The sequence below is a fragment of the Astyanax mexicanus genome, chromosome 20 (genome assembly GCF_023375975.1).
Source record: "Astyanax mexicanus isolate ESR-SI-001 chromosome 20, AstMex3_surface, whole genome shotgun sequence".
NCBI classification, from domain to species: Eukaryota; Metazoa; Chordata; class Actinopteri; order Characiformes; family Acestrorhamphidae; genus Astyanax; species Astyanax mexicanus.
Genome location: NC_064427.1, coordinates 4316546 through 4344127, shown reverse-complemented (window position 1 = coordinate 4344127; position 27582 = coordinate 4316546). Strand labels below are relative to the sequence as shown.

Here is a 27582-nt window from a genome sequence, read left to right as displayed (position 1 = left end):
ATAAAAGAAAACTCCCACACTAAAATGACAGGTGTTTCAGTTTCATTGTCCAACCCCTGTAAATTTCTCATGCTATTTAATCTAAAAAAGTACAAGTTTACAAGAGAGGTAAACAAAAGGACAATCCGTGGTGTGGTTTGTGAAGATTAACAGATCGTTAAGAATAGGACATGACAACCGTGCATAGGAAATCGATGCGGCGGGTGAGCGGTGCGGATCAGGAGGGTGTGAGGGCCACGGGGAGGCGGCTAGGGTGGCTGGATGTGCCCTGGGATTAGAGCATAGAGCTGCCTGAGCTGTGCTCAGCTCTCCACCTCCAGCCCCCATCTCTTGCTCGCTCAGCTGCTCTCATGCAGCACATGCAGCACAGGGACCGGCAGCGCGTCCAGCTCATCCAGCGCGTCCAGCTCGTCCAGCTCCTACAAACGCAGGGTCAGCGCTGAGGATAGAGGTAAAACACAGGCTGAGCTTATACATGGGTTCTCAGATATATAAGGGTGAATCACTTTGGGGAAAACTGTAGCTTAATAAATGTACTTCTTCACTGCATTTGTTAACTTACTGTTATCTTACTAGCTTCAGATTCAGATTAATTTCAGATTTATTTATTAATGACCACACAACAAGCTAAACTAAAACAAACATATACACAATGAATAGACAAAACAAACACAAGTTTCAATTAATGACCTGGTTTAGTGTTCGTACAGCAGTAGGGGATAAAACTGTGTTTAAATCTAACTGATTTGGCTGGAAGGCAGCCTGTGTAACTGTGTGTTACTGTGTGTAAAAAACCTTAGTGCTGTAAATAAAACCATATTAGACCAAAAAAAAAAAGTGTCCATCAAATGTGGCTATTTTGTGGCTGTTTAAATTTAATGTTCTTCATAAACATTGGACTTAAACTTTCATAAACTTTAGACTGTACCTTTAAAAGTGTTAAAAACACCAACATACCACATGTAAAGGACACTGAATTAGTACTGCATTACTGATAGATAGCTAGATAGACAGACAGACAGACAGACAGACAGACAGACAGACAGACAGACAGACAGACAGATAGATAGGTAGATAGATAGATAGATAGATAGATAGATAGATAGATAGATAGATAGATAGACAGACAGACAGACAGACAGACAGGTAGGTAGGTAGGTAGGTAGATAGATAGATAGATAGATAGATAGATAGATAGATAGATAGATAGATAGATAGATAGATAGATAGATAGATAGATAGATAGATAGATAGATAGATAGATAGATAGATAGATAGATAGATAGATACTTTATTTATGCATTTATGCCAAAGGAAATTTAGGCATCCAACACAGCAGCAACAACACAATACAATAAGGAACATACTCAAACATAAAATAAAAAAATAAAAAATAAAAAAACAACACAAAAATATATACATAATGGGCATAAAATTAAATTTATAATAATAATGAATATATATATATATACACTAAGAGAAAAAGTTTGGGAATATCATTACACATTGTCACAAGTGTACTGGAAATAGGTCATAAAAAAAGCTGATATTACCACCAGCGGTGGACAGTGCAGTGGATATGTATGATGGTGACTGGCGGTGTCTGGCTAGAAGAGTCCATGTAGGGTCCATGAAACATGTAAATCGTGTCTTTTTTTTCTATTCTTATCGGTCTAGCATCATGAAGAATGTATACATTAATGAAGGGCATGATTGATTCACTTCAGTTGTCTTATTAAGCTTTTTATAAAAGCTTACTTACTTTATAAAAGCTGACTTTGAGCTAACAAAAAGTAGCAAAAGTAAAAAGTTATGATTTGTAGAAAGCTCCGCCCCCTGTGCAACAATTTTTAACACTATTTAGGAATAATAGTATAATATGGTATCATATGTACAGTATTTGCTGTTGCATGATTTTTGCACAGCTAAGTATAATGATTAATAATTAATCACAGCCAATTAAACCAAAATGCATTTTTTAAATCATTATCAGTCCATTCCTAACATCTATATAAGTGTGTGTGGTATGAACAGGCTCTTTCAGAAGCTCCTGCCCTCAGGGTCAAGGACACGCCGCGCACCGATGTCCTCTCCTCGGCTGATGTGGGCCAGCGATAAACAGGAAGCAGACCTCCTAGGCATTGCACGACCATATGGGTGTTCCCGATTCCATTACATTAACATACATGATTAAATCCTCTTATGATTGGCACCTAAGTGAAGGGGCCGGTTGCACCGCAGCGACGAGGGCAGCGTGGCGGCTTCATTTTAATCACTGTGCTCTCAGCTTAAACACAGGCTTTAATCATTAGAGTCGCTGTCAGGCCCCACTTTTTATTATTGCATTTATATTGCGCAACTCAAGCTGTTGCAGGGGTAACACAAAAAGTGTTGTGTGTGTTTGTGTGTGTGTGTTTGTTAGGTCATTATTCGCCTATGAGGGCTCTACTGCAATTTTCCTCACTGTAATGTTGTTTAGTAGAAAGGAAGGGACATGTACAACTCTGAAAAAAATAAGAGAGCACTTCAGTTTCTGACTCAGTTTCTCTGATTTTGCTATTTATAGGTTTATGTTTGAGTAAAATTAACATTGTTGTTTTATTCTATAAACTACAGACAACATTTCTCCCAAATTCCAAATAAAAATATTGTAATTTAGAGCATTTATTTACAGAAAATGAAAAAAAAAGAGCTTTCATATTCATAAAGTTTTAAGAGTTCAGAAATCAATATTTGGTGGAATATCCCTGCTTTTTAATCAGAGTTTTTTTATGTATCTTGGCATCATGTTCTCCTCCACCAGTCTTACACACTGCTTTTGGATAACTTTATGCTACTCACTCCTGGTGCAATATTCAAGCAGTTCAGCTTGGTTTGATGATGGCTTGATTATATTCCAGAATATTCAATTTGGTTTAGAGAATGTATAGGGAAACACTCTATATGGACAAAAGTATTGGGACAGCTGCTTATGCTACATTCACACTGATTCGTCGCATCAACATACATGAACGCAATGCCCCCTCTGCGCCCACTGGTCGCATGTGGGCATTACAAATGCCGTTCCCTGCATTGTCCAATTAAATCGTATTAGTAAATGGCAAATATTTGAGCAATAATACACTCGAGGTTTGTGCTATAATGTGTACTATTGGCACTGCTGTGCTGCAGTTGTAGATAAGCATAGCAGTGCCAATATTACACGTTATAACACGAACCTCGAGTGTATTATTGTGATTGTACCACAGTTCCATTATCACTGTTTAATGAAAGTTTAAGTTAAAAAAATATGCGCTGTTTGGATCGTAAGCGCTGCATAGTTGCTAGGTTACCTGTATGTGGCAGAGTAATACATGGAGAGCTTTGGTTACAGTGCATTACCGGTTGATAATGGCATTATAGAACGCCTCTCAGCCAATCAAATCACAGGGTTGGAACTAACTGTGGTATAATTAGAAATATGAATGCTCGCTTGAGCTTTAAAATGCTGTCTAGTGAGCAGCAGCATATAGGCTAACAAACTTTTCCAATTGAAAATCGCATGAAAGCAGACATTTGATGAATCAATTTAATTTAATTCACCTCCTAGTCCTATAGCAACTAGAGCGTTTGTGTGGCCAACTTGTTGGATGATCACCACCCTACCTCATCCCCAACTCATCCTAAAAGTATTGGATGGAGTACCAGCAGTAGATGCCAATTGGTTCATGTTGGGTCTTATTTTACTGGCAGTACTTCTCCATGGGGACAAGGCAAGCTATGTGTGTGCACTTGCACATCTGTGTCAGCAACAGGTGCAACTTAAAGAAGCTAAATGCCTTTCTTTTATATGATCTCCAAAGCTCAAATGTCATATGAAGGCTTGGCTTCTGCAACTCGGACTTCATTTATCTTACTATGTGGGTCATCAGACCCTCCCACGTTGATCATCTTCACTCTTCTTATGATATATTATGACACACTGCACTGCTGCCAACCCGTCACTGTGAACCCCTGTCACATTTAAACCCTGATGCTGGAGCACAAAGCTAAAAACATACCTGCACCTGCACCTGTCCACCTCGTGATAAAAGCCAGAGGTCGATCCACACCTGAGCTCCTCCAGCTCCTCCAGCTCTCAGCTTGACCCACTAAACCTTTAAGAGATAAGAAAGTCAAGCATCAAGGATCTCCTCTCTTCTGGCGTACCAGGAGGTGGAGCGAACAGGAATGGAAGGTCCACTGGCTGTGGCTACATGCTACATGACTTTTAAAATCACAACACAAGCCACAGTCATGAGTAGAGTATCATAGTATTGGACAAAAAACAAAATGGTGGTGTTTTCAAGGCACTCGATTTTGTTTGTGCTGTGCTGTAGAGCTATGTTCTAAATCTCTGTAAACAAGGTTAAATAGCCTGTTGGTTAGCCTGTGTTTGGTTAGCAAAGCTAGCTATTTTACGATGAGTGTCCACAGCAGTACCTTCTTGAGACTGTATTCACTTGAAACACAATCTGATATGAACTGACTGGACGTTTTAATGCATATGCAAAAGAAAAAAGACTCCTAAAATGGGCGTGGGCCATTACAGATTAACGTCAATGCTTTCTTGTAATGATTATTGGTACAGGATGTTATATTGTATATACATATACATTACATAGTGCTTTACTAATATTGTCTTATTCAATGCTTATGTAGGTGTTATAAAGGCCATGTAGACCTTCTTCTTTCTAGCAGAGCTCTTAAGTTGCTTCCTGTGGTCAGACATGTTTGTGTGGAACTAATTGTGCTTCAGTCTACCATGAAATGGCTGATTGCTGAAATCGTCTGGTTTGACAGCTCTCTAGATGGAAGTGGGAATAACATCTATAAAAGCACACATGCTGAAAACTAAGTGATATAGTCAGAAAAAAAAATATTTCACCTTAAAGCTGTCAGCAGCAATCAAGTCCTTAAGGTTTGAAGAACCTGTTGAACCCTAAGTCACGTTTCCACCATTCATTTTATTTTATTTCCAGTCAAAACAACCACTAACGGTGGCACAGTTATTAATGTTTAGTTGCAGATGCAGCTGAAACGTGCCCATCAACCCTCTCCTTCTATCTGACTTTCCAATATATAAACACAAACACACATACATATGAAATGCCTAGAAGGTTTGAGGTCAGTAGGAGGATGTTTGGTCCAGATGTGGCTCGTAGCTCAGGGAGACGAATCGCTGTCCTTCCTGGAAAGCGTTTGCTGGGCAGTGAGGCTAATTGAGTGAAGTGGATTTGTGGAGTGGATGTGATTCTTAAATTATGAACTCTGCTGTGTGGTTTGGATTAGCTCAGAGCAGCATGTGAAGCAGGTTCTGCTTCTTTAGATATGTGCAGTGTCCCAGCCAGTCAGCATTAAAAAAAGTTAACACTTTACTTGGATGGTCCATTTGATGGCCTTGTTGATGCTCAACTGACATTCAACTAACAACATTCAACTGAATGTCTATAAAATGCAACTTAACACAATGTTGAATGTAAATGATTCAAAATAGAATCTAACCCTACACCCAACCCTAATCTTAACCCTAAATCAACCCTAAAATCTAACCCTACACTTGACCCTAACCCTAAGCTTAACCTAAACTTTAAATCTAACTCTAAACTCAATGCTAAAATGTTAAGATTAGAGTTTGGGATGAGTGTACTCTTTTTGCTCTGTTGGAAATTTTAGAGGTAATGAAACCCAGCATAATATTAATATAAAATGACAAATTGGTAATTATTTAGTTAGTACTTAAAAAAAGTGAAAAGTCTGTGAGGTCATTGAAGTACCTTTGTGATTCAACGTGTCATATAAACAATGGCTTCTTAATTTAAACTGATAAATGTGCGCAACACTAACGTTGTCTCATTTCCCCAGAAAGGAGAAACTTTTCATGTTTAGGCTGGTTTAAATGCATGCATGAGTGTACTATTTTTATAATATTATTATAAAATGACAAATTGGTAATTATTTAGTTAGTACTTAAAAAAAGTGAGGGGTCTGAAGTGTGAGGTCATTGAAGTACCTTTGTGATTTAAGGTGTCATACAAACAATAGATTCTTAATTTAAACTGATAATTGTGAGCAACACTAACGTTGTCACATTTCCCCAGAAAGGGGAAACTCTACGTGTTTAGCGTAGTTTAAATGCATGCTAAGAAATGCATGAGTGTACTCTTTCTGCTCTGTTACACCAAGAGGCTGAAAAAAATACCTCTCTGTAAGTTCTTTGAGCCTCGTGTTATTGCACTGTCCTAGTGCTGGAGGGAGGAAGTCTTTTGGCGGCATGGCAGAGAGCTGGATTTGGAGGAGTGGAGTAAATGAGGCATGTTTATTTCCCTGCAGCTTCCATCATCACATGTACTTGTGTTCTTCGAGATGTGTGACAGATTGCAGATTGGGCATAAAAGAATTGTTTGCATGCTAAGCGAGTCTCCCGCATACTTCTGCAGGAAGCCTTCGGTGGCGTAGAATGGGCATCATCACTTTTGAGAAGTGTCCTGTAAGGAAATTAAAAAGAGCAGAGGTTTTATGCGTCGGGACACTTTGAATAAAAGCGACAGCCATTGGGTATTAGTGGCGCGCCATCAGTCAAAGTCATATGCGACTGCCATTGCTTTGTACTCTTACATAACTGGAAGGGAGGGTGGAGGATCACGGAGGGTGAGAGAGAGAGAGAGAGAGAGAGAGAAAGAGAGAGAGCAGACAAAGCTACAGAGATAATAGCAGTGTTTGGGAACGGTGGCCTGGATGGAAAGTGTGGTGTAACTTTGGCGTGTCCTTCCTCTGTCACAGGTATGGAGGGGGTGGATATGGATCGAGGCTTCTTCAGGAAGGTGGACGTGCCGGATCACGCTCACTACATCGTGGCGTTCTTTGTGGTGGTCATCGGGGCTGTGGGAGTAATGGGGAACGCACTGGTCATGTATGCCTTCTTCTGGTAAGTCACCTCAGGCTCTTTTAAAGCAGCCGAGCTTAAGATTCATTAGATTAAAAGTTCATTAGATCAGGATACAGAGCTTCAGATAATATATTTTTCCAGTAAAACTGATCATGCTCTATTCATATTCTCACTGGAGTTAAAGAGCAAAAAAAAATCCTTTTAAAGGTGTGGGGTCCAAAATTGAGCTTGCATTAAATCTGAAACATTTTCTTTCATTTTTACCGAAAATTAAACATTTTTTTTTTTTAATTTAGACATTTAAAAAAACTGACCTCAGTTCTAAAAATTCCTAGAAAGATTGGAACTAAATTTTGTTCTGTGCATTTATACATATATTTACATATATGTTTTTTTTTACCTAATGTTCATACACTTTATAATGTAGCTGCTAACTGTTGTGCTAAAGTCTGCAGTACCCATACAAGATTTTCCATCCAGGTTTTATTAGCTAATTTTGAAAATGTGATTAAAAAACCTAAATGGAAATGGCCAAAATAAAAAAGAATAAATTGCAAAAAGACACCACCAACACCAACCCACCAGTGCCCAGTTGTGATGGCTATAAAAGACAAATATGGCCCGCTGCCATTGTGCTTTTGTCGTGTTGAAGCCTGGCATCATGGAGTGGGGTGCAATTTAATTTCCTTCACTTATATTTATCAGTGTGAAAAGTCAAAATAGCCGAATTCGAATATCTGAAAATCTGAATATAGGCTAGGTCTATACACAATATTACAACTTCAAGTTGTAACTTATCAACCTATAGCTCAAAAAATAGGCCTGACCTCATAATGTAGATGAAAAGAAGTCGACAGGAAATGATAATTAAAAGATTAAAAGTAATAAAAACTAAAACTGAATATTCAGGATAATGAATTTTCTAATTAATTCTCAAGAAACTTCTTGAAAAGCCAACTAAGATCCTAGAAGAGGCTTCACACCCCCTGGTTGACAGATACAGTATTTAAAGAGCTAGATAACTAGTTGTATACACTGTAGTTGCATTAATCCACTCTGTGCTGTGATAATAACAGTGCAGAAAACTGTTTAATCTTCAGGGACGTTACCTTAAAGAGATCAGCATATCCGACTAGAGGGCAGAATGCCACCGACCACCTCGAGAGCAGGACAAAATGCAAAAAGTGTGTCATCGTTCCCCACGGCCACAGCTTCACACAGGCCTCATAGCTGCAGCCGTATAAGCTTTGGTGTAAAAATACTCAGAAACGTTACTTGAGGTCAAAATTTAATCTGACTGCTTTTAGAGGAGCTCAAGCATTAAAGGAGTCCCAGAATGGAGAGCTGTATTTATCCTGGTATAGTGTAATAAAGTGAGTTTAAACCATGGAATTAACAAATAATATACCTCAAACACCATAAAACAATACAGGCAAAAAACAAAGAGAGTACAGTACTTGTGTTAATTTTTATAGTTTATAAAGTTTTTGATTATGTAGGATTGCCTGGCTATTGATAAATAATATTTGGCAGTATGTACCTAATTAAGTTTACCTAAATCAAACTACTCAGTAAGTGAGCGGGTAGCTGTACTAGGCTAAAAAGCTAGTTAAAGCAATTTAGCTAGCTAGACTATGCACATTATAATTCTAAAATTGCAAAACACTCCTGTCCAGGGCATGCTGTGATGTTGCCATTTTCTCAATTCTTCTTCGAGTACATGGCAGCCTAGGGTGTATATAATAGAACATCTCAGAAAATTGAAATATGATTGAAAAGTTACTTTATTTCAGTAATTCAGCTCAAAATGCGAAACTCATACACATATTATATAGATGTATTAAACACACACAGTGATCTATTTTAAGCGTTTGTTTCTTTTATTGTTGATGATTATGGCTTACAGCTAATGAAAACTCAAAAATCTGTGTTTTAAAAAAATCAAATATTATACTGTATAACACCAATTGGTACTTTTGTCAGTGTGGGCAGTGTGCCAAGTGCTGCTGGAAAATGAAATCGAAATCTCCAAAACAGTTGTCAGCAGAGGGAAGCATAGAGTGTCTATGTCTATGTGTTATGGAGATGCTGATTTCATTTTCCAGCAGGACTTGGCACAAGGCCCACACTGCCAAAACTACCAACTGATCCTATATAATATTCTAATTTTCTGAGACACTGATTTCTGATGTTTCATTGGCTGTAAGGCATAATCATCACGAATACAAGAAATAACCACATTTTATAGAATAAAATAGATCACTTTGTGTGCAATACATCTATATAAAATTATGAGTCTCACATTTTAAACTGAATTACTGAAATAATTATTTTTTTTATTATATTCAATTATTTTGAGATGCACTACTATTGGGCAAAACAGCACCATCATGGGATGGGAGCTTTTTGTTATATATGCACTATAGTTGTATAAGAATTGTGGAGGCTTGAAACACTTTTTAAAGCCTAACACTGAACAATAAATAATTTCTATTCACTGGTTAATTAAACTGAAAAAAAAACTTATTTTATTTTTTTTTAAAAGTGCTAAAATAGATGAAATCAAGATAAAATATTTTTTATAATTCTTAATAGTAGTAATACACTAGTAATTTACAGTACGAATAAACACATCTACAACAAAGCCGCTGCTGAAGCATCCTGTAATTTACTCTGTGAGCCTGGGCTGAATTTGCATTGGGATTGATTGCTCTCATTATGTAACTGTATTGACCTATAAGCAAGGGCAACGTGTAGAATTAACCTTAATTAAGCAACAGCACACAGAACTCTCCTGCTGCAGAGTGATCACTGTGGCGCAGTCGCTCGGTGCGTGGGGGAATTGTGCGTCTCATTTGCATGAAGCCGAGGAAATCTAATCAGTGCAGATACTGGAGGAACTGTGTTTAACAAAGACAGATAAATAAAGCGGAGCTTAATTAGCTTTGATTCTTCTTCACAGCTACAACCATTAAATCGCTGTTTTTATGCCTTGTGTTTTGTCTTGGAAGCGTTTATTAATTTATTGTGTACACTAATCAAACATAAGATACACCCATTATCCACTTTTCAGCTCTTTCAACATTAACCCTTTCAGACCCAAATTATGTTTGTAATACACAAAATATGACACTAGTATCCAAAAATAAGATCTATATTAAAATATACAATAAATCCAATTCAGGGGCACCGAGTGGTCCAGCAGTCTAATGCGCTGCAACGGAAGGTTGCAGGTTCGAATCCCGTTCATGCAGCTTTACCATCAGCTGTCCAGCAGCCCAGAGGGAGCACAATTATGGTGGTTTCCTGATTATTGAAGAATAGGGTGAAAGGTAGATTAGTAAATAAAGTATACAGAGAAACAGATACAGGACTACAGTCTGTAATTATTATAGAACTACAATAAACTGCTCATTTGAATCAGTGGATCTGATTAAAAAACAGCTAATTAAAAAATGACAGAAACAAGGAGGTGGTCATAATGTTATGCTTGATCACATATGAAGAACTACAGTACAGCTTGGACAAGCTTTTAAGCTTGAATTAATTCCTGTACTGAAGATGGTAAACCTGCATCCCCTGAAGAACACATTCGTTAGTGTCAGCAATGACACGTGTAAGGCTATGATCCCCATTTAACCTCATCATTATCTAATATAAATGACCTTCTCATTCATTACTTCCCTCCAATCGAAGACAGCTAATCACAGTTTCCTTTCTAACGACCCCTCTCTGCCGAGGGCTGGGACTATAGACAGAAGTGCCACAGAAGAACGGAGCATTTTCTCCTTCTGTTTGGTTTGGTTTCACACAGGCAGACACTTAAATGCAGAAATTTAAATCCAAAAAGTGCCCCAATAAACCATGTGAGCACATTGTCTCCTCTGATTGGTCAGAGCTGTCTAGCGCGGGAGCAAGAAAGTATATATTGGGAGAAGAATGGTTAATATAGCAGATTAAACTGTTCCCTATCAGCAGTTTAGCTCTAATAAAAGTAGTATATTTGATAGCTGGGTCGAATCAAGACTGGATCACATTCTCACCAGCACTTCTACTACTGTACTTCACTGCTGCACGGCCTGCAGCTCATCTCCTCACTGGTAAACATAAGCGTGATCACATTTCCCCGGTTTTAGCTTCGCTGCACTGGCTTCCAGTTGCTTTTAGAATAGATTTTAAAATTTTATTGTTTGTTTTTAAACCTCTTAATGGCTTAGCCCCTCAATATCTAACCCAGTTACTTCATGTTTACTCCCCCGCCAGATCACTGAGATCCTCCAATCAGCTGCTACTGGTCCCCCCTAAAAGAAAACTCAAAACCAAAGGTGACCAAGCCTTTTGTGGCGGCGGCCCCTAGGCTCTGGAATAACCTGCTGTAGTGACACTTTCTTTCGATTCAAAAAGTACCACTTAGAGCTGCAGACACAGAAATTTTTTCACGCACACGACACAAGTTCTTTAAGTTTAGGTGTCTTTATTTAGAAAATCAAAAGGTTACAAATGAACTCACGTATGGTAAGAAAACTATATGCTCAGTTACGTCACTCTAAGGGAGCGTCAATATTTTTACACTAATAATCATTTTCTTAGAATTATGAATTACACAATGACATGAATTAAGAAGGAAATAAAATATAAATTGTACATATTTCCACATTCTGTATTTTCTGCTTTATGGCTCTTACACCTGCCCTGGCACATTCGATCAGCAGGTTCTCCTGAGGTTTTTAAATCCTCTTTAAAAACACACTCTGGCGTTTAATCATATTTAAGTAGACTCTTGGCTGATAACCTTGATTTGTTGTATTTTTAAATGTATTTCATATGAACTTTGTACTGTGTTATTGTATCTATTAATTTGACTGTTTGGAATGGTGGCATTATCTGAGTCACTTTTACTTTTAATGTAGCTTTCTATCTTGTACAGCACTTTGGTCAACCTCAGTTGTTTCAAATGTGCTCTATAAATAAAGGTTTGAGTTGAGTTGAGTTGAGTTGAGGCCAGATAACTTCTTCTTCTACTTAACATGCCTGGAGGAGAGCATTAACTGCTAGTTCTGTTACGTCACATTACACAGATGCATGCAGTGCACTAACTAGCATCACACTCTGTTGGTGAAACAGTGAGGCCAATTATGCTCTCTGGGACTCCTGGCCATGTATGACTGAGGCATCTTCCAATTAAACAGCATCTCTTTAATTCAGTTTAATTAGAGCACTGTCATTTAGCACAATTCAATTTGTATACTCTTTCAGGTTGAATTGAAACTCCTGACACAGACTTAAACTTTGACCCAATATTGTCAAGGAAAATCCACTTCCCATAGACTGATTGCCCACCGAGGGCTTTCTGAGAAAAACAGGACTCTAGTGCAGAAGTGTTGATGGTGCTTTCTGACCCCCTGCTGGGTGGACTAATGGCAGGCTTTGGGCTAATGCTTGATGAGAGGAGGATGGGACTCAGCAGGTGATGACTAGTCACGTTTCAATTAGAGGAAATGGTAGGGTGAGTTTATGCGGGTTTAATCAAGGTGTACAATCAAAGTGAGTGTTGGACACAGCACTGAAATTCCCTAAATCAATATGCAGGGTTACGCTTAGGAATTAGGTGATTGACTTCCAGCCTTGACTGGAAGACATGTGTTTATTACTTTTACAATAGATACACTACAAACACACTGGGTATCTAGTGGAAAAATCCACTTTGTTTCAAGTGCTTTTTTATTCTGTGCTGTAAACTCAAAGAAGGCAGTCTGAGACATGCTTCGTCTGGGAGAAGGGGGCAGGTCTATTGAATAAGTAGGCATGCTTGCGTCACCTTTTGTTTAGTACTGAGCAGCCTATAGTTGCAAATTTGATAATATTGCAGACACCCCTGTCTTCATTCCTATTAGAGCTTAGATCTGGCCCGACACGACCATTAAATTGTCATTATGAGCCCGAGCCTGATTTAAACCCAACATTTTAGTAAGTACTGGGTTAAAACTGAGCTTTTAAAACATTTCAGGCTTTTTAAATATAGAAGATCTGTGAAGAATAATGTTAAGTAACATTGCAACTCTGAAGAAGCACAGACCTATTATTTAGGAAAAATTAAGTATTAATTAAGAACAAATCTCCAAAATATTAAAACACCAATAATGCGAACAGCGAACCACAGGCATAAACATCTATAAATTAGGCTACAAGATTGATGTCAGAATGACTTTCCTCTAAGTCATATTGTCAGAATGCTGACAATATATATTTTTTCCCTTTATTGCAGTAACAAGAAACTACGGACTCCCCCAAACTACTTCATCATGAACCTCGCTGTGAGTGACTTCCTCATGGCCATTACGCAGTCACCCATCTTTTTTGTCAACTGCATGTACAAGGAGTGGGTGTTTGGTGAAACGGGTAAATGCAGCTTCTTCCGTTTGACTCTTATCACATCATGTGAGTTTTAAAATGTCCAAATGTGGTCCATCAGTCAGGACAAAAAAAAAAAATGCTGCTTTTGGCAGTGTGGGCAGTGTGCCAAGTCCTGCTGGAAAATAAAATCTGCATCTCCATAAAAGTTGTCAGCAGCAGAGAGAAGCATGAAGTGCTGTAAGATTTTGTGGGAAAACAAAACTACACTGACTTTGGACTTGATAATAAAACACAGTGGATCAACACCAGCAGATGACAGACATGACTCTCCAAACCATCACTGATCATCAGTAAATTTTACATTTCATTTGTAAATCAAGGGAGCAGAGTCTGGAGGAAGAGTGGAGAGACACAGTACAAACTGATTGAGGTCTAGTTATGGAGGCGCGGATTTTGTTTTCCAGCAGGTCTTGGCACACTGCCCACACTGCCAAAAGTACTGATTGGTCTTATATAATATTCAAATTTTCTGAGACACTGATTTTTGGGTTGTCATTGACTGTAAGCCATAATCATCTACAATAAAAGAAACAAACACTTCAAATAGATCACTCTGTGTGTAATACATCTATAGTATATACAATACAATATATGAGTTTCACATTTTGAACTGAATTACTGAACTTTTCAAACTACAGGGGTTGGACAATGAAACTGAAACACCTGTCATCATTTTAGTGTGGTAGGTTTCATGGCTAAATTGGAGCAGCCTGGTGGCCAATCTTCATTAATTGCACATTGCACCAGTAAGAGCAGAGTGTGAAGGTTCAATTAGCAGGGTAAGAGCACAGTTTTACTCAAAGTATTACAATGTACACAACATTATGGGTGACATACCAGAGTTCAAAAGAGGACAAATTGTTGGTGCACGTCTTGCTGGAGCATCTGTGACCAAGACAGCAAGTCTTTGTGATGCATCAAGAGCCACGGTATCCAGGGTAATGTCAGCATACCACCAAGAAGGACCAACCACATCCAACAGGATTAACTGTGGATGCTGTAAGAGGAAGCTGTCTGAAAGGGATGTTCGGGTGCTAACCCGGATTGTATCCAAAAAACATAAAACCACGGCTGATCAAATCACGGCAGAATTCAATGTGCACCTCAACTCTCCTGTTTCCACCAGAACTGTCCGTCGGGACAATAAATTATTGTGGTTTAAAACCAGGTGTTTCAGTTGCGTTGTCCAACCCCTGTAGATTAGCAAGTGGCTCTTGACAACATTTGGACATGAGTAGAAAATTGTGTAATTTTTTTTGGATTGCTTTATCTGCATTTCTTGCAAATAAATACTTACCCTGCATCTCTGCTTTGCCACGCTGCTGTCTAGGGTGTAAGATGTATGCCTTTTGTGGGGCTTTGTTTGGGATCACTTCCATGATCAACCTGTTGGCCATATCCATTGACCGCTACATAGTGATCACCAAGCCCCTGCAGGCCATCCGCTGGACGTCGAAGCGCCGGACGCTGCTCAGCATCCTGCTGGTGTGGATGTACTCTCTAGCCTGGAGTCTGGCACCCTTACTGGGATGGAGTGAGTGACTGCAGCCATCCTGTGCTTCTTCCCCTCCACCCCCTCACCCTCTTTCACACCACCATCTGTCTGATTCTGCGCTTGAGCCATTTTAACACCACAGCAGTCTATATGAATCAGCCGGTTGACGTTGATAACCTGTTTGCGTCTGTCGTCTCGCTCTCGGACAGGTTCCTACATCCCAGAGGGTCTCATGACGTCCTGCACATGGGACTACGTCACGTCCACTCCCGCTAACAAGAGCTACACTCTCATGTTGTGCTGCTTCGTCTTCTTTATCCCCCTGGGAATCATATCCTACTGCTACTTCTTCATGTTTCTGGCTATTCGTAACACAAGCAGGTACAATTAGAATGTGTTGGAATGCCATATTATGTCATATTAAGTACACTATATAAACAAAAGCATTGGGACACCTGTTTATTTATTGATACTTCCAAAATTAAGGGTATTAAACATTTTAAGGTTGCACATTTCACATATGCAAATGTAAACAATATATTTAAAAAATACTTAATCTTATTTATTCTTAACTTTTATTTTTTATTTTAGTTCTTCTCTTAGTTCTTTATTTCCCTTTTATTTCTTTCCTTATTTTGTTTATTATTATTTTTTCAAATAATTTTGTTCTATTGCTTTCTGACTTATTTTAATTATTCTTCTTATTATTACTATTATTATTATTACTACTATTATTATTTTAATTTTTTTAGTTTATTTATTTATTTTTATTCTTTTTATTGTATTATGTAAAAGTTAGTTTTAGCTTAATTTTAACTATTTTTTGTCGTATTAATCTCATTTTTTTATCTTAATTTCTTATCAATTAAACCAAATTTTATTATTATTGTTATTATTTTTTATTCTAATTCTATTTTTATTATTATATATTTTATTTACTTTTTATTTACTGTTATTTAAAATGATTCAATGTACAATTTATAAAATAATACATTTATAATTTGTTATTATTTTCTTTATCATGTCAATCCCTGTATTTTTTTTTTTATTCTTAAGGTTGCCCTTAATGTACTTTCGAGTCAAAATAATGGTTGATTGATTGATTAATTGATTGATTGAAGGGGTTGCAACTTTAATGCAAAGAAAAACAACATAGTAGAAAATAGAAACACAAATAAACTGGCAGGTTTACATTGAAATATATATAGAACTTTAAAGTGTATGTGCAAAAATAACAAACAGCCTATGAACATTCAACTGAGCAATAGAAAAATGGTTGTAAATATTTCTAATACTGTTAAATAAGTGAAACGGTCCAAATGGTGTGAGGATTTGATTGTATTTAGTGACAGGATAATTAGTGAGGTCAGGATGATGATTCCTAATGTATTGGATTGAGCCCCATTATTCCAATGAACATCTCCACCTCCAGAGGGTCCTATTTTATTGGCACATCTGTGTCAGTAGCAATGGTTCATGCAGTCATGGAGGTGACAAAGTAGCCTGTTGAACAGATTTGATGCATATGATGATGTTACCATGACTACACTATATTCCAGATATATCACAATACACTGAATTATATCCCCTTTTTATTGCCATGTTATTTTCAATCCCCTTGACAAAGCCCTTATTATCTTTGAGGTCTACAGCATGATCTGCCACAGTTTCAGCACTAAAACACCAGTAAATTTCCCTTCTGTGTGTTTTTTTTTCAGGGATGTGGAGCGTCTGGGAACTCATGTGAGGAAGACTACTCTGATACAGCAGCAGTCTATAAGGACTGAGTGGAAGCTGGCCAAGGTCGCCTTTGTGGTCATCATCGTGTACGTGCTGTCCTGGTCACCCTACGCCTTCGTCACTCTCATCGCCTGGGCAGGGTAAATTATTTTTTCACTTTTTTTAACCTACCTTTTGTTCTTTCTTCCAACTAATTGGACAGGAGGGTACAAATCATGGAAAACTGAATTTTCTGTATGCATGCATACACTGTTTAATAAAGCAATGTATATAATGAACAACAAGTTAAAGCAAAAACAAATAAATAGTTGGCTAGACTAAAACTAAATAAAATTATAAGTAATATAAGAAAGAAATAAACAATGAACAAGGTCACAGATATAGACTTACATGAGAAAAGAGACACGATATATGTGAGTATATTAGTTAATTATGATGGGGGACTAAAGAGGGAATGACAGTACCAGTATAAACAAAACCTGTATAAACATTAGTGCAAATATAGAGGTGCCCTTAGCAATTAATGAGACACTTTAAAAATATTTGTATACAAAATATTTTTTCTATTAATAGCTGAAATCTGTTCCTTTTGAAGTAATGAAACATACCAGTCCTGCTAAAAAATGTAGTAACTTTTCCTAACCTTTAAAAAACACTTTTACTGTGATAATTTCTGCCTCTGCAGCGCCCCCTCAGGTTCTACTGTGCTATAGGCGTGGATGATGTGTCCATTAACTTTGATACACAGACACAACATCACAATATGCAGATCAGTCAATCAATAGTACCACCCCCCTGCTGGAGTCTAACCATCTGCTTCTCACCGCTATCAGAGGCACACTACTGCTGCTGCTGCTGCAGCTCAGCCAATCAGCTCTCCCTCCTGCCCCCCCTCTAAACCCATACATCACCCAGTGCTCCTCCAAAACTACCCCTTTCATCTTTTTAGCCTTTTTCAAAATTGAGCTGAGACAGTGAGACATACTGTGTGTGGGGAAGATGATCCGAGCTGACATCTGACAATAACTTGCGGCACGTTTTCAGGCACTCGATAAAAATACCTTTCACAAAACAGCAGCTCTGTATAAAAACTGAGTTTATTTTATTTTCCCACAGAGAGCGCAAAATAGGGAATATTTAATTACAAAAACTACAACCCCAAATCAGAAAACACTAAACTACAATATATATATATATATATATATATATATATATATATATATATATATATATATATAATGTAAGAAAGACTGCATTTGCATTTGATCTGGAGATCGTTGGTTCGAATCCCAGTCATGCTGCTTGCCATCAGCAGCCAGAGTCTGAGAGAGCACAAATGGCCATGCTCTCTCTGGGTGGGTGGATGATGCTATTTCCCCACATCGCTCCCAAGGTGATGTGGATCAGCACAAGGCATCTGTGAGCTTACGTATCGGAACCTTTGTATGGTTAATTAGCCTCACAAAAACTGGGAAGAAAACAGGATAAAAAAAAGAAATACTGTGTTTATTTGCTGTGTTAATTTTCTATAATGTCCAAACTTCAGAATTTGGGTTGTATGTATTTTAATTAAACATAAATCGTTATTGAAACTAACATGTTAAGGATTAAACCAGGCTTAACTTAAAAAGTTAGCTCCTGTTTCTTCTCCTAATGTGAGGAAATCAAGTATCTACATCTACCGGGAATAATAAATACCATAAATACACATGAATGTGATGAAGGAAGGATGAAGGATGAAGAAAGAGAGAGAGAGAGAGAGAGCGAGAGAGAGAGCAGTGAGGCTTGGTGGAGTTCAGGAGGGCAGCTGGAGCAGATGAGACCTGATGGGGTGTGTTCTAACGGAGGAGGAAGATAATCAAGCATGTGATTTGTTCTGCTCAGTCTGCAACACCTTTGGGTCACTGCCATGACACACAAACAAGCTCAGCACGAAGCCATGTCACCATCCACCTATACTCCTCCTCCTCCTGCACGCCGTGCTTTTCAAATCGTTACAACCACTTCATCCAGAGTGTAATGAAGATATTTATATACTTATTTCTGACAAAAAAAAAAAAAAAAATCAGTAGTAAAAGAAGCAACATCAACTATATCAGCTTTATGTTCCACATCTGGGTTTGTGGAGCATCTATCCTCTTGTGAAAAGGAAGCATAAGAGCTTAAGAGCACTAAAAGTATGTTAAATTAGGTAAAAAATACTAAAGGTGCATTTTCTATTTAATATACTCAATGAAAATACATATTAAATATATTTTCTTTGTATTTCCATAAAATTATATTTTGTATTCTTTTGCAATATTTTTTTAATTATGTTATGTTGATATATAGTGCAAAGTAGTACATTTACAATATACTTCAAGTGTATTAACAAATTATGTTTTTATAAACACATACTTAAATCTACTTAAGTTTGCAGAAGATATATAAAAAAGCACTTAAAAGCACAACCTAATCCTTTTAATGTTGTATTAAAATACAGCTTTATTACAAATATACAAAAATATACTTGTTGCCATTTTTTTAAATAGTAAATTTAGTATGTATTGAGCACATATTAATTTTAATGCTAAAAGTTTGTACTTTTTCATGTTAAGTATACTTAAAAACATATATACTTAAATGCACTTTTCTTTTACAAGGGTCACCAAGTGTTACTAAATGACCAGCTGAACAACAGTTGGATTGAACAAAGTTAATCTTAGTTGCAGCCAGTGGCATGAAAAAGGAAAGAAGAGGAAAAAAAACTAATTTAAAATACCAAAGTTTACTTCAAGAAATTCTGGAAGTAAACTAAAAATCTTTCATCTTTGTTTTGGTTTATTCTGTGCTTCAGGTACAGCAGCATCCTAACACCATATTCCAAGGCAGTGCCTGCAGTCATAGCCAAAGCATCGGCCATTTATAACCCCATCATCTACGCCATCATCCACTCCAAATACAGGTGAGCGTTTCTATCACCTTTCTATCATCTCAACCCAATGAACTGTAGCTTTACCAAGTATCTGTTTCCAAACATCTAATCAGGAAAGACCAATCATCATGTATTATGTATCAGTGTGTAATTATGTCTTGTTGTCCTGCTCTGTCTCCTGTCCTGTTGGCTGCATAGGAACACTTTGGCTGAGAAGATACCGTGTCTTTACTTCATGGCCAAGCAACCTCGTAAAGAGTGCATCTCCATTTCCAACAGCGAGTCCTCCTTCAGGGAATCCATGCTAAGCAGACAGTCATCTGGGTCAAAGGCCAAGTTCCAGAGAGTGTCATCCATGTCCACTGGTGATACAGTGAGTTCTCCACTTTTGTTTTCTGTTTTTACCATTAAGGACTCCACTGGAGGATTGTAGCACTACTAGCGTCTCTTCTGTTGCTCCTCTGAGGTCGGAAAGCTGCTAACTGCACTGTGTAACTCTGGTGAAGTGAGCAGGACGATGCTTGCAAGATCTGCACAATACTGCATTACCTGCAAGTCCTATGTGTGTTAAATACTGTAATATAATTTTGCTGATTTAGTCCACATACTTCTCCCACTTCCAGTGATGGTTTCAGCTTCAGCTTCTCTTCAGCTTGTCCAGAAATGCACGTGTAAAGCTTGCCCAAATATCCATTTCTAAACATCTTATCAGGAAAGGCCAATCATGGTCTCTAAAAACTATATTTTGCCTTTTTTTCTGTCTGTCTGCCTCTTAAAATTAGACCAAACTAGGATAACAAAGATCCAAATTGTGGTCCATATGGATAACAGATTAGACCAATGCAAGTTTTAATTCACCTTTTCGGAAATTCCAAATTGGAAACTTACTAGTATTATGTGAAAGTTATCTGCTGTGTGCGTTGTTAACATTTTGCATTGATTTTCGATGGCTTTTTGTACATTTTTGCAGATTTTATTTACGTCAACATTACAGTATAATGGAATTAAAGATTGATTTAGCACTAGAGGCATCATTAGAAGCTGGCTATCTTCCCTGAAAGTGTTTTTTCTGGGCTTTCAAAGCAAAAATGACTGCAATCAACAGTTTCAGAAGCTTTTTATCTTCAGTTGTGTCTTTGGTGAATTGAGGTTCAGTAGAGTTCAGGCTTAGTGCATTCCAAGAACATTCTTGGAACATTCTTCTCCTGAGGTATCTTCTCAGATCTGAAAAGCTAAGATCTTAGCTTAGAATTACTTCTGCTGCTGGTCTTAATCTCATCTGTCCATAAGATTTGTCCTGGAACATTGTCTTTTTTGGTACTTTTTAGCAAACTCTGAGGTCATATGGGTATACTCTCTTCTCTCCTCTTCATGGTGAGGTATAGTCTTCTAGTCTTCTAGCCGTCAATCATGGAGAGTGTTCCTGATTCACTCAGCAGCTTTTTACTTTTACAACTAAAAACCTTTTTCATTTTTACATTTATACAGTTTCTTTCCGGTTCCTGATGTTCTGCTTTAATGACACTGTCCAAATGCCAAAGCCGCACTTATACATGATGCACTTCCACACCAGTCTCTCATAGTCTCTTATCAGCCTCTGGAATAAGACTTGTGAGAAGAAGTTAAAGCCCATGAAAGCAGTTCTGCAGGGGTGGACGGTCTTCGTTCCTCCTCATGCTGTTCTGATGACGTTCAGATTGCTCTTGGCTGTGAGCTGCAGGGAAAACAACACTTCATGTTTGTCTGACCACTGTCTTCTTTCATTACTGGTGAACGTGTCAGGGCTCAGTGCCAGGCAAGGGAAACAGCTTAAACTCGAGGGAACAGAAACAATGCTTTAAAAGAATATGTTTTATTTTATCCAGTTATATAGACAAACTAGGACAAACCTATGATTGAAATAATAACAACCATATATATTGTAAATGTATTAGTCCTGTCATTTTCTCAATAATTAATCTGATTACCAACAAAGTGGGGCACAAGCTAATCATTATTTTCTTCAAACAACTGTAAACTTAATGCTACGTTCACTTTACCCGGCTCAAGCAAATCTTGATATTTTGCCATAATGTGTCTTGTATCTGTTTTTTTAGGAATATTTGGGTGAATCCTAAAGTGCTGCCACAATGATTGGTAAATCGCTGATTCGAATCCCGGTCATGCAGCTTGCCATAAGCTGCCAGAGCCCTGAGAGAGCACAATTGGTCTTGCTCCCTCTGGGTGGGTACAGTACATGGTGCTCTTTCTTTCCCCTCATCACTCCTAGGGTGATGTCTATCAGCACAAGGCTGCATCTGTGAGCTGATGTATCAGAACCGAGTCGCTGCGCTTTCCTCCAAGCGTTAGCGCTGTGATGCTACTCAGCAATGCTGCATCAAAAGCAGCTAAAATCTGCTAAAAAAAAAACATTAAAATGCTGTAGTTTGTAATCTTTGACCTAATAAATTATGAAAAAAAGTGATTTTACAACGTGTTCTGGCTACTGCACTTGCGCAGATCTCTACATAATTCAACACGTTGATGGTACCCTCGTTCATAAATGTGCATAAATGTATAAATGTACACATGCATACTCTTTCAGGGGACAGTTTTGTTCACTTCAAAGACAGATTTTACACTTCATCTACATTTATAAATGTAAATCATCACAATTACAAAAAAACAGAATGAATTAATGAGGCTTATAATGTGAGCATGTGGGTTTAATTGTGGCATTACTGATGAATCGTGTGTGTGTTGCACAGGTCTGGAGTGATGTGGAGTTGGATCCAATGGACCATAAGATTCAGACCATCAGGAGCTCTCAGTCAGCCGACCTGCTGCGGGAGATGGAGCGAAGGCAGCTCCGGCAGGGAAAAGCCAAGAACTGCTTTTCTCAAGAGAAGGTAAGGTAGGTGTTTAGCTGAGTTTTAACAGGTAAAAGTAAAAGTTTATTTTAAGTGCAACATTTAATAAAAAAAAACAGACATTTTACCAGTTGTAGCCTTGCCTACTATTAATTTACATGTATTTGCCTGCACATTGAAGCTGAAAATGAAAGAAAAGAAAAGTAGTATTTGTAAAGTAAATCACCAGCAGACACTGCTAATCTTACTTTGCATTTGCCTTTCTAATTTGACAATTAAAGAGTCACCACGCCAAAAACTGAATCACAAACTATGACTTTACTATTGATTTTTCCATTTTGTGATTTTTATTTTAATTCTGTTAGACATGCAGCCTATAGCAAGAAGAAAAAAAAAACATTACCATTGCATTCTGATTTTAGTTTTTACATTTATTATGCAGTTTATTAAGAAAATGCAAGGCCAAAGTAAAGCATTTTTCATTTATTTATTTATTTATTTCACAATTAGCTTTTTTATTTTAGATTTTACCGCGATTTGAGCTAGATTTGACCTGTATAGAAATGAAAATGAAATGACACTCAGCATATGACCCGTGCTCAAGTTAAAATTAAATTGCGTTTTTAATTCGGTCATGATATTTTCACTCATGTTCTGAAAAATTAACTGCTAAACAAGATTTTTTAATAAATAAGCATTTTTATTTTAGTATTTTTAATCCAGATTTATTTTGGGAAAGTTTTATCTCCCTGTCACACGGGCCAAACAAGATGTAGACATGCACAGTTACATGGTTAAGTGTTACGTGGGACAGGCATGGTCAAAATCCAAAGTAGAGCATCAAGATACAACAAACAAGAGAGAACAGGCAAAAGGTAAAACACGGGAGTTCCAATAACAGAGTAAGAGGCAAAGGGAGAAACAAAAAACAAACAAAAAAATGGTCGGTAACAAAAGGATCAAAAATACAAAGAAAATGCTGTTTAGAAGAGCTCTACAAGATTCAAGGTTCAATACTCGGCAAAAAGGAAAACAAAAAAGGGGTTACTTATACAAGGGGAAACAGGAAAAGACAATATAGACAGAAAGTCAGGTGAGCCAGAACAGCAAAGTGTCTCGTGATCCGGCATGTTCAGGAGGTTAGAGACTGGTGCATTCTGGGAGGTGCAGTCTTTAAAGCGAGAACTAGTCCACGAGTCCAGGACAGGCAGACAGTCAGCGACAGGACTGACACTCCCATACATGTCTATTATGCCTTGTCTATTCTGCACCTATGAATTCTGGAGTCTTAAAGCAAATTCCACAGCTATATAATATATATGGGTGCCCAGTGAACTCATTCATTAACTTATTAAACAAGAGCCTCAAGAACACAACCCTACAAACCACGACAACACTACAGAGAAACAGGAGATAATCAGTATTTTGGAACGAGAAAAGTCAAATTCCAGACAAAGGAATGTTGTGGAAGAAACTTAAATAGCACTTAATCTATTTTTAGGAAGCCCACCAACATCACAGAGTTGATAAAGTTTTTATATGGAGGAACGAGCCAAAATTCCTCTAACCAGCTGTGCAGGTTTGATCACCACTTACCGTAAACATTTGGTTGAAGTTTCTGCAGTTTAATGACCTGCTTCTCAAGTTTCAAGATGCCTGATTAACCAGTATATTAAAAAAGCACACTCATATTTTTTATGTTAAGTATAATTACAAACACAAATACAGTACAACTCCATGTATAGTGCCCCATGATTTTCCGGAGGCGTTGAAAGAAAGTTTAATATTGAATAGTGTATTTTACAGTGTCCTAACAGGGTTCAGCCAATTGGATACACAGAAACCTGAGACATGTGACCCATACAGCTGAGTTTATTTGATTTTACCAAATTAAACACCTCTGGAATACATCAAGAGGAATCAAGAGGAAGATGGATGATCACAAGCCATCAATCCAAACTGACCTGCTTGAATTTTTGCACCAGGAGTAAAGCAGCATAAAGTTATCCAAAAGCAGTGTGTAAGACTGGTGGAGGAGAACATGATGCCAAGATGCATAAAAATGTGATAAAAACAGGGTTATTCCACCAAATATTGATTTGAACTCTTAAAACTTTATGAATGTTAACTTGCTTTCTTTGCATTATTTGAGGTCTGAAAGCTCTGCAATTTATTTTTTTGTTATTTCAGGCATTCCTCATTTTCTGCAATTAAATGACGATATATGTCACTGTATTTATTTTTATTTATGGAAGTAAAATAATACTCCACTAGATACAGATACATCATTTTAGTACTTAAGTACAGTAGAGAAGTAAAAATAATACTCCAGTATATATATATATATAGATACAGAATTTTAGTACTTAAGTACAGTAGTGAAGTAAAAAAATACTCCAGTAGATACAGATACAGTATTTTAGTACTTAAGTACAATAGTGGAGTAAAAATAATACTTCATTAGATACAGATACAGTATTTTAGTACTTAAGTACAGTAATGAAGTGAAAAAATACTCCAGTATAGATACAGATACAGTATTTTCGTACTTAAGTACAGCAGTGAAGTAAAAATAATACTGCAGTAGATACAGCATTTTAGTACTTAAGTACAGTAGTGAAGTAAAAATAATACTCCAGTAGATACAGACACAGCATTTTAGTACTTACGTTCAGTAGTGAAGTACTTGTACTTTGTTACTATACATCTCTGTCAACCTCACTCACAAGATAACACCTCAGCTTATACAGCTGTGGGTGTTCCCAAGTTGTTCCATAAGTTACTAATTCATAGACAATTATACTAATAATAATACTGCTACCTCATGACTTTTAGCATGTCAGTGTATGGTATTTACTAATAGCTGTGTTTCATCAGTCAGCACTGCTTTATCTGTTAATAGAATCCAAATATATCTGTATTTATTTTCTCCAACGCAGCTGGTCATCCCAGAGGGCAGCTCGCTGAGCAGCTGTGCCCAGGATAAGGTCAATACGGCCCCTGTGCCTCTACTCAACTCAAAGGAGACGCCAGGAGCCCAGCGGAAACAGCGGGACCAGGCCGTGTCCTCCCAACAGAAAAACACTGATTCACAATCCCCCGACACGAGACACGAGGCCTTTCACGAGGACACGGATACGTCAGAAATCACGGCCAGTCCCGAGACGGAGAGCAGCCTGGCCCAGACCAGAGAGGACAACCTGCTGCTGGGCCTGAAGAGTTTAAACTGTTCCACAGAGTTTCTGGAGTCTGTGGAGAAGTTTCTGTCCTGAAACTGAAATGAACCTGGACCCAAAGATGCTCCACCTGAGCCGAGGTGATAATACACACACCCACGGCAAGGAGAGCGGTCTGTACTACCAGTCTGCAAGAAGAACAGTGACCACCAATAAAACTGTTCACACTGACACACACACACACACACACACACACAACCAACCTGCTGCTGCTGCTACTGTAATAAATACTGTCTGCCACCAAGTCTGCATTAACACACTGCCTAAACACAGCCACAGTCTCACTAAGAGGAACCGCCGTGGTGGTCACCAACAGTTCACAATAATTAACAATAACTTCTTTTTACAGGTTCTTAATCTCTTGGTATTATCCAGGAGAGTCTGAGGTACAAACTTATAGATTAATAAGTCTTATAGATGGATATTTTTTGCATTATATTGATGGTATAATATACTTTTTGGAGTTTGGATGGTTTGAACACTAAACTACACAAAAATAAGGTTTCAATAGGTTTGAGCCATTACCAAGGTACATAAGAGGAATCCCCAAAATACCCTAAATAATGTTTAATTATTTGATATACACTGCCCGGCCAAAAAATAAAAAATAATTTAAGTAAGTGGATGTAAGTAAGTAAATGATGTGGGGTTGGTTGGTTGATGCTGCAGTTGGTCTGCAGGTTTAGGTTCAGCAACAGTATGTGCTGAAAGAATGAGGTCAGCTGACTACCTGAATATACTGAACATAGATCAGGTTAATCCATCAATTGATTTTGTGAAAGCAAAATAATTGATATATAAAAATAAAATTGTTCTGTTCCAAGTGATTTTTAAAATTTCGTAGCATTTCTATTGGTCCATTCATCATATATTTCTGACTTAATGTAAATTACAACAGCCAGATTCACATTATGACAAAAAGTGGTATTCTCGAGATATGCTGCTTCAGCATCAGCAGACGGAGTCTGAGAGAGCACAATGCTCTGAGAGGCTATGCTCTCTCTCTCTCTATGGGTGGGTAGATGATACTCTCCATTTTTAAATACACAATTTTAGTATTCCTTTTTTTTCTACCAGACAGTTTACATTGTTATTTACAGTCAGTGTTTCAGTGTTATCTTACTTTCACAGTAGATACGATATGCCTTTATTCCACAATAGCACTCTTTCAACTGCATTTTAACTTTTTAGCCAAAGTGAAGGTATAAAGTATGAAGGCACATTTAAGAGTTTTAGATTTTTACAACTGAACCAAATATTGTATAAAAACACACTGTGGGTGGCAGCAGTCTTCTGCACGGCTATGACGTCAGTTTTTTCTTGTTATTTTAAAGTAATATATTCAAACTAAAGCTGTTTTTCTCTTATGGGCTGAGTGCAAGTTCTGTTTATTACTTGAGGCTTTTTTTTTTTATAACAGAACATAACTGTGTTTTATGCGCATCTAATCCCAAATTTCCTGTAAGGTTCATGGACCCTGTTATGTGTGTAATCTGTGGGAGATGACTCTGAAAGCCTATACATACTGGACTGGAGAAGTAGGAAAAGGGTGGGGGTAAATTTACGGTGTTTTTTTTTTTTTTTTCCTTTTTTTTTTCAGCACTGCTTTAACTTGCTTTTAACTAAAACAAAGGGGTCCAGTTTTAATAGTAAAGTGAGAGACTAGCCAGACCCATAGACTTATGCTGCAGAATTGCAGTTAGTGTTCTCCTGCAAGCATGTTGAGCTGTTTATTTGATTTTTTTTTTTTTGTGAAGTTTTCACTACTTTTAACTTGTTTTATTTTATAGTAAACAGCTTTTAATGTTAACTCAGGCCTAGTTACTAAGGATCAGAATCAGAATAAGAATCATTTTATTTCACCAAGTATGTTACACATACAAGGAATCTGGCTTGGTAAGAGCAACACATATATGTTACACAGCCTATTGACAAACATTACACTTTAAAAGAAGGTACAATAAACAATAAATAGAATAAGAATATAGTTAAAAGTACTAAAGGAATAAAGAGCACTGAAGAGCAAC

General features: G+C 37.5%; 1 protein-coding gene across 1 annotated transcript; it reads left to right on the top strand.

Annotated features, from left to right (window-relative positions):
• Positions 1-6803: 6803 nt before the first annotated feature.
• opn4xa (opsin 4xa) lies at positions 6804-26974 on the top strand. Its single transcript, XM_022681515.2, has 9 exons — positions 6804-6946; positions 13173-13306; positions 14652-14855; positions 15026-15197; positions 16535-16696; positions 19393-19500; positions 19669-19843; positions 22218-22358; positions 25259-26974. Exons 1-9 carry the CDS (start codon positions 6804-6806, stop codon positions 25589-25591), a joined length of 1572 nt encoding a protein of 523 aa, XP_022537236.2. The 3' UTR covers positions 25592-26974.
• The last annotated feature ends 608 nt before the right edge of the window (positions 26975-27582 follow it).